Source organism: Manduca sexta, chromosome 9, assembly GCF_014839805.1.
Source record: "Manduca sexta isolate Smith_Timp_Sample1 chromosome 9, JHU_Msex_v1.0, whole genome shotgun sequence".
Lineage (NCBI taxonomy): Eukaryota > Metazoa > Arthropoda > Insecta > Lepidoptera > Sphingidae > Manduca > Manduca sexta.
In genome coordinates, this window is record NC_051123.1 from 9003305 (window position 1) to 9012211 (window position 8907).

Here is an 8907-nt window from a genome sequence, read left to right on the forward strand (position 1 = left end):
CCCTGACTATATATGAATATAAAATTATGACATTTTAAGTCATGTATTTTTTGGTAATGGTGTATTAGCTAATTTTGTGTACAGATACAAAAGAAAACACTTGGAATTGGAAAAACTGTTATTCTAATAAGGCTGTAAAATATTTAATTCATATCTCCGAACTAAATCATTACTCAATTAGTGCAATACAAATTTCTTGGGGGGTCAATAGATTCTGCATATCTCCCCCCCCACTTATAAACTGAATGCGTGTCTGTTGTTTTAAAATACTATGGAATCAATTATTGGATTAGGATGTTAAGTATTATAAGAGCAAGAAGTCAAAATTCCATCACTTGGCAGCTTGAAGTGAAATGAAATATATAGACAATAATAATGTTTGACTGTTTATATTTGTCGTAATTATGATTCAATGGCGTAAGCATTGTACTGTGTCACGTGGTCGTCAACCCTATACATGTCAGGTACGGACTCGGATCTCCCTCGGGGGGTCAAATTTAAATAAAATATGTATGTAACCGGACTCAGTGGTTAAAAACTTTTGTTTCAACAAGTATGACGGGTACGTGACTAGAATTTAGTGTTAGTTAACATTGCATAATAAAATATCGTGTTACTGTTAAATACTTACTATGACTTTTATTTAGCACCCTGTTTCACTATTTTAATTTGATAATAATAAAACGTAGGCAATAAGGAAGTTTTGGCTCGAGATATAAATCCCTATTATCTTTGTCAATTCCATATTTATTTTTTTAATGGTCAATATACAGTAAGTTTAGGTAAGGAAGGTATTCAGTATTCGATTCTCGTCCCAAATATGCAAAATAAAATATATCACCTTTGCGGGAATTTGGCATCTAAGATTTTTGCCTGTCCAAGCCATGTTTGAAGTATGAAGGGAAAACGATACATACGTAATGGCCGATAAAATTGCTGGCTTATGGGTATCCATACGTTGGGATTTTTTTTTTCGATAATTTTTTAAGTTTCTCTCTGTCCTTTATATATTTTTGTGTATATGTTTATTATTAAGGTACATGCACTGCCGTATTTTCAAATAGGTCCCTCAACTAAAATATAAAGAAAAGAAAGATAGAAAAAATATGTATTATTGGCTACAGTTTGGGTGATAAACATAATTGACAATAAATTTGACTTATTGTGAGGTAGGACAAAAAAGAAAATACAATTTTATAGTTAGGTGAGTAACTAGCGTGATAAGTAGTCAGGTACTCACCCAGTGTGGATAGTGTATTTCCCACCACGAAAGTGCCAATAGGATCTAGGTCAACATATGCCAAATAGCAAATGCTTGACACTAAATACATACTGTATAGATGATTCGGCTGCACTGAATAGTGGGTCCTTTAAAATAATACAACCTACGCAAAAAAACAATGTGATTGGAGATTTAGTCCTTGGTGTATATCATTAAAGTATAAAAGGAAATACAATTTTCATACAATTTTCTTCAGATGAATGTTTAACTAAATCAGATGAGACAAAGGTAATAATAATTATCTTTACATGCCATCTATTGGCCTTTAATAATAAAATCAGTTTTGTATATATCTTTAATTAAAAGTTATAACTTCCTAAATAAACGATTTAAGAAAACGAGACATTGTCAACAATCATTTAATTCCATCTTTTATCATAAATACATTTATGATTTAATCTAACATTCAATTTATCCAACAGTGTGATGATCTGAATATCCACCGGTTAATTAGTTATGAACATTTATCGCTTAAACTAACGGGGTCCATGTGTTTGGATCCAGGGGCCGTGGAAAAGAAACCTTTATATACTTAACCGTAATTCTAATAGAAAATAGAATGTATGGAAATGGCATATCGATAAGGAGCAACCAGGAAGATCCTGCGCTTCTGGAAGTATTTGGACTGACTAAACCCAAGTCGGCATACCTCGCACAACAGCCCTTCCTACTACGGGCTAAGTGCGGAAACAGGAACCTCTTAACATAGAACATAGATATATCGATAAGTCAGATTTTCATTTATAATGTTAGCGTTAATAATTATAGAAAGGCTTCTTGACTTCGGACCCAGATTCGGATAACAATAAGCATTTTTAATTTTAAAACCATACACGGTAATTCTGGTTTGGAATAATGGCTGACATAGGTGCAGTGAAGAAATTTAGCCGTACCCGCACAAAAAAAAAAACTATCCCCTGCCGGTATCAAATTTTCGTCCAATAATAATTATTAACGAATAACTAGAAACTTTTATAGAAATTCACAGTAAGATTCGCATAAACGAAGAGTCGTAGGCAGGAATTCGCGGTGCATCTCTGTGACCCGTTTAGTCTTGCTTTATTAGTCAGAATTATCCATCACAAGCGGTTCTTTTCGATTATATTTGATATTTTAATGGTAAAGTATCACTATTTAAAAAATGATTTAAATTTCTTACTTAAATAGTGCGGTAAACATAATTCGTAATTATTTATTGACTTGAAGTTATACAAATCAAAGTTCATTTTGCAATGTCAGTCTGAAACTATGAAATACTAAGTAACCGGTGCATATTCAGTTACAAAGTGATCTTTTATGATGTGACATTGGTAGAAGGCAGGTGCGGATTTAGAATATTATTTGGGGGTCACATAATACAGTTATACTATGTTGCGACAAAGTTTAAATAGTACCGCTCACAAAAATGTAGTATAAAAATTGCAACAGGAAAATGAGTTTAGAAAAATCGATACTCTATAGTAACATCAACATTAATTTTCATAATATAGGTAAGATTATTTTCTTATTTGCACATCATGAACGTGTATTACGCGATATTACGGTCAGACATAAAAAATCTCTCTCTTATAATGTAAATACATTTGCAGAGGAATATAAAACTTGAATGTTGAACATTTGAAACTGTCTCCCAACTTAATTTCTAAGGATAAAAATTGTCTATTGAAATGTTTTATATCAAGATATGTAGCGAGCATTTTCTTACAATATATAAGTTCGATAGATGAAAGTCTTATTGTAATTGTATACATTTTTATTGCGTCACAAATACCTAATCATCGTAGATTTAGTTACAAAAATACATTTATGTCTGCCCATCGCGTACCTGCCGAATAAAAAATACCTGAATTCGATCAACCATTGCCTTTAAACCTATTGATTTAAAGTGTCCAACCGTATTTCAGTCAACGAGAAATATGACATATAAACATCGCAGGCCTTGAATCTCTTTACACAATTCCCGTTTACTAGAAACAATATAGATTCATGGTAGAGTCTCATTATTTCTGATTATTAACTGATCACATGGCAACTCGCTTCGGTTCTCCTCGGTCGCCGCGTCCGACGGCGGGCCCAAGGAGGCCAGCTGAGTTGCTGTGGGTCTTCGCTAGGATCTGTGGCGGCTTGTTTCACCTAAAAAGAGCCAAACACGTTATGAACAATTATGCAGGCATAATATTTATATCTGTCTAAAATATTTATTGGTCTACTATTTGTAAATAAAGAAAATGCTATTTACCTCTTCGTAATCTAAGTTCTAGGGCAATGTGCGTGGCCAGGGCGATGGCGAGGACTATGGCGAGCGCAGGCAGCTGCGCACGTACGCACAAGGTGTGACGTGCCGCGCACGCTATCGCGAGACCTGCGTGCCGTGCGCAAATCACCGCCGACCAGGGCCCTCGCCACCCTGGCCCTCCGATGCAAATGCCTCCCTGCAGGGATGAATAATATATTATTTACTAGACCAAATAACCGATGTACTATTTCTCGCATAATTGTTACCATCCACAATATTATTCAATCTTAATTTTTACCTATTTATATTTATGCTTTAGAAAGACTTGAAAAAAAGTTAAGTAGGTGATAAAACCCAAATCGCATTTTAACTATACATAATTTTACATAGTGTTACCTGTAAAACATCCCACAACGATGCGCAAGCGCCCCAAGCCGCAGCCGCCAGGGCAGGTAGCGCAAGATCAGTCCTTGCAGCTCGCCAGCGCAGTAATGCCAACACGAGACTTGCGTGGGCCGCGCCTCCACCTGCGGCGAGGGCGACGCGCCGCCCCCGCGCTGCTGCCATGCTGAGGGTGGCGGCGGCGAGGCCCTGGAGCGTACCGGCGCCGATCAGCGCTCGCCACGCACACCACCATCCATCTACACATACTCCGTACCACTGTGGACATGATTATTAGTTGCGTTAGAAAATATCAATTTAAAAGGGTAATTATTAGAAATTAGACCGTCGGAATAACGTTTATAACAAAGTATATGTTCTTATCAAAATAACGGTTTACCAGATCTACATCGTAGCTGTTAATACATTTTGTCAAGACGAAAAAATCTATGAGTGACAGTTTTTATATCATTTGTATTAGCGTAAAAATATAACAAAAAAAAACAAAAGAGAAAAAAATAAAATCTACTGGTAGAAAATTCCTCTGGTATTAAGCCAGTAAAATAAATTTAAATAAAAAGTCCGCCTAAATACTTCTATGTATATAAAGTGTTTAAATAAATATATTTTATCAGATTATTCACCTTTAAATAAGAAGTATAAATAAATCCCTGTTGTAATCCGATGAACAGTCCCATGGGCACGCCGAGAATCGCCCGGGGGTCCCTAGCCACAGAGCGGGCGTCTGGCGGCGGCGCTGGCGTCGACGTCGCCCCATACACTCCGAGCCCTACTGACGCCAGGGCTAAGGCTGCCCACACAGCCACCAGTAGTCGGCGCCCTTCAGCGCTCAGTACTGTGCCTAATGTAGATTGAGTGTCAGGGCAGCCTGAAGCACCGCATGTTTGCTCCTGGAAATGAATTATGAAACCGACTTATAAATAATAATGACGCACCCGATGATAAGTAAGTAGATAGAAAGTGAATTTGCTATAATTTTTACTTAAGGGGATTATAAACACATGGTTGTTCGACTGATTCGTTTATCCTGCAGTGTTTTTTATTTATTACATAAACGAAAGGGTTTTTAAAGATAGTAGTTAATTTTTACTAATTTACTTTGTGGATTTAAACATTTTTATCCGCGTCCTTAATCCATTAAAAAGCATACCTACTCATGTCAATCGTATAAAATGTTAAACAGTGAATTATTGATGAAGCCCATAGTGCAGTAATTCAGCATAAATTGAATTCTCGGAACAAATAAACATCTCCATTACTTACCTCGTAATCATCCTCCAAAAAATATTCTTCCGAAGGCGACAGCTTCGGAATGGTGACATTAGCCGGCGCAGGCGTCAGGGGCGTGATCTGCTCCGGCCAGATGATCAGAGCGCCACCCAGCAACAACGACCCGAACACGAGCCCCACATCCTGCGCCGCTCGGAGCGCGCGCAGTGCCCTTCGGAGCGCCACCTTCCTCCTACACTCATCACCAGCTGCTTGCGCTAGAGACGTTGCAGAAGCTGCTAAAGCGAGAGACATTGGAGAGAGAGCTACCCCACAAAGCCCGTACAAAGGTAGCAACACACTTAATGGCGTTGCGACTGTATGAGCTGTCAGAAGAAGACACACAAGGGTATGAGCGATTGTAATTACGACTTTTGTCCCAGTCTTTTGCAGTATTAGTGGGGAGAAGGGGGCTGTTATTGCCGCTACTGTGTGCATAATGGCTAGGGGAAAGGAACCGGCTTCGGCTCCAGCGAACGCCGTGAATGGGTGAAGAGCTGTAGCGCAAAGGCCACTGGATACGCAGAGGAGTGTAAATCGCTGGACTAAGGGCTTCGGGAGCTTGGGGGGTTGTCGTGATAGGAGTCGGCGTACTGACGCGGCCCCTACGGAGGACGCGGCCGAGTCTCGCCGGCGAGGCGCGATGGCCGGCGCTGCTACTCGGATGGGTGCTTTCGGCTTCTTCCACGGCCATTCTTTCTTGTATATCGTGCTCACTGGTATCTGAAATAATTATAAAATTGGAAATGTAGTAATATTATAGTACTATAGCCGACTTAAATCGTATGTATTTTTATCAAAATAGAAGACTACTGAGATGTTTGAAAATTGAAATGAGGTGGAGAATGGTTAAGTAATACAAATAAATTTCCTCACCGTCGGAGTCAATGGCACAACTAGTAAATAATAGACTACAAATTGGTACCAACTTTAGACATAAGTTACAAATAATTTAAACACACGCAGTCTTACTTATAAACTTGTTTTAGCTTTAAGAGGTGATTAAGAATCGCTTAAATAGCTGTCAAAAACATCACCGGTTTCCTAGTTTAAACCTTATAAAGAGGCAAATTGGTGAGTTTTGACTTACAGCTGATCTGATGAGTAAATTTTGTATTTTAACTAAGCCTAGCTTTGCGAAATTTTTATAAGTAAGACTGATGGTAATCAGCGAAGACATTTATTTATTTATTTTAAATACATACAGTTGTGAACTTACAGCTAAGCCAAAACGCTCACAATGTAACACTATACTAAGTACAATTAACTATTATAATTTACTTGAATTAAATATGGCATGCTTATATAAACATCTGATGGGGTTAAAATGTATAAGCTTATCGACAGTTTGAACATGAATTATCTATCTATACTTATAATAAATCTGTAGAGAGGTCAATTCTGTACATGAAATATATTTCCAAAATAACTATCAGGGGGTGATTAGGGATCGATACTGATGCCAAAAATGCAATTAGTAAATTTTTTGTCTGTCTGTCTGTCTGTCTGTACAACCGTTACAGAAACAAAAACTACTCGACGGATTTTAACGAAACTTGGTACAATTATTTTTCATACTCCTGAGCTGGTTATAGTATACTTTTCATCACGCTACAATTAATAGGAGCAGAGCAGTGAAGGGAAATGTTGGGAAAACGGGAGAAGTTACTCCATCTTTTAAGCTTCCGTCGCGTGTGCAACCTTAATGGTTAAAAGTTCCTTCGATTTCACCAGGATCCCATCATCAGACCCTGACCGGACAATCGGACCACCTGCATACCACCATACATTAAACAAACATCCCGACAAATTTAGCACCTCCTCCATTATTGAAGTCCGAAATCCACGCGGGCGAAGCTGCGGGCGGAAGCTAGTTTATTATAAGGTCATACATCTGACGTCGCTAAATCCATGAATATTCCAGCTCCTGTGCTTACCTGTGTAAGGACTGCGCGGTGTCGATGCGGGTCAGACACGGTGCGAGAGGCGGCGCGTACCACCGGCCGCGAGCGCTCCGTCAGGTCAGGTAGGCTGCCCATGCGACCGCCACCACTACCTGCGGCTCATCACCATGCTGAGGATATGGATGATAAACTAGTGAATTGAACTTGTTTGTAACGTGGTGTGACTACCACTGTCAACCGCAGACCGCATTAGTAATCTAAACGACATGTCCAAACACGGTTTTTTATTCGACAGAATTTCTATCTAAAATAATGTATATCTACGGTTGAAACGCTAATTGACGCGACATTTTTTTAACACTTATACATAATTAAATTCAGCACTTTTTTCTATGTTTTTTTAACTTAGTTAAAATGTTTCGAAAAAAATGTTGCTTAAGTCAATTAGCTGTTCAATCGTCGATGTGTAGATGATAGGAGATTAAAAAATAATCTAATTGAGAAGGAGCTTAAGTAAACATTTAAGATATTGAATTATTTAACAACACGAGCTGTTATTTAAGTGCCTGTTTTCACCTGAGTTGGCGCTGTTTAATAAATTAAACTTAACTCTCAAATTTAATAACGTAACCATACCAGGATCAGGCTCTCTAGTAACATTGTTGATATGTTTATTAAATACAGACACTTATAAGAAATTGACATTCACTTGAGTGTGTCTCAGCGGCTAATGTACAGTAAAACCCCGGAGTTACGCGATAGGTGGGACCAAGAGATAGCCGTGTAAGTCGAATTCGCGTAAGTCGAGGTCCAACTTTGCATATAAATACAAATAAAGTTTGTGTAAACGGGACCAGAATCTAAAGAAAACAATAATTTAGAAGATGTTTAATAAAATGTTACATAATGAAAACAATTTACATTACTATGAATAAAACAACGTAAACCAAAGTTATTTTGATGTCGAAGGCTTCATATTATATTCTAATAATGTCGCCTGACGAGTTAAGTTTTTCTTCTTCTCACGTAAAATTTCCTCGTAGCATGCAAGTAACTTTTTTATTTCTTGTTTTGTAGTAGACACGCGCTTCATTGGAATGATTTTTTTTTTAATTTGTAAGCCCTTTTCATTTGTACTGAGGCCTTCTGTTAAGTTTGAAATCATCATTTGATTTTCCGATTCAACTGGGTCTAACAAATCAGTTTGTTCAATGTCTTCATCATGTTTACGCATTCTTACGAACACGCCGATGCGCGCGGAGATCAAAAAGAAAAAGCGCGTATCTCCGAATTCGCGTAAAACGAGGTAGCGTAAGTCGGGGTATTACTGTACTGAAGTGCTTGACAATATTATTATTGGTTGTAAATTTAAATGATGTTTAGGAGGATATGCATGCAATCAACAATTGCGATTACGACTTTTATTAGGTCATCTGTAAACTTATATTAGTTAATCTAGGACTTTGGATTGTTGTGTTCCTAATTTTGTTTAACTCTTGAGGCTCTGCGTTTGCTTAGAATCAAACTTCAGGTACTATAATTTCTAACTTCCAACGCAAAAAGCGGAGAGCTATAAGTTTGGGCATTGTCAAAGCTTAAATTCACAGAGCAGCAAATCTAAAATCTTGATCTAATGGTCGGAGGGAGGGTCATACCAAGTACCTATGTACTTGTGTTGAAACTAAGGGGACGGAGACCTGGCCTTCCCTGCCACACTGGAGATGTCCATTATTTTAAGAATAACGCGTATTTCTGTGTGTCTATCTGGTTAATGTAGCTTCCAAAGAATGAACTGATTTTAATGTGATTTTTGT

The 8907-nt window shown here is 37.9% G+C and overlaps 1 protein-coding gene across 1 annotated transcript; it reads right to left on the minus strand.

Annotated features, from left to right (window-relative positions):
• Window positions 1-3326: 3326 nt before the first annotated feature.
• Window positions 3327-7257, minus strand: LOC115451755 (protein unc-93 homolog A). The gene is made up of 6 exons (XM_030180130.2): window positions 7127-7257; window positions 5184-5912; window positions 4544-4810; window positions 3915-4178; window positions 3522-3714; window positions 3327-3415 (listed from the first exon to the last, which is right to left on the minus strand). Exons 1-6 carry the CDS (start codon window positions 7226-7228, stop codon window positions 3390-3392), a joined length of 1581 nt encoding a protein of 526 aa, XP_030035990.1. The 5' UTR covers window positions 7229-7257; the 3' UTR covers window positions 3327-3389.
• Between the last annotated feature and the right edge of the window lie 1650 nt (window positions 7258-8907).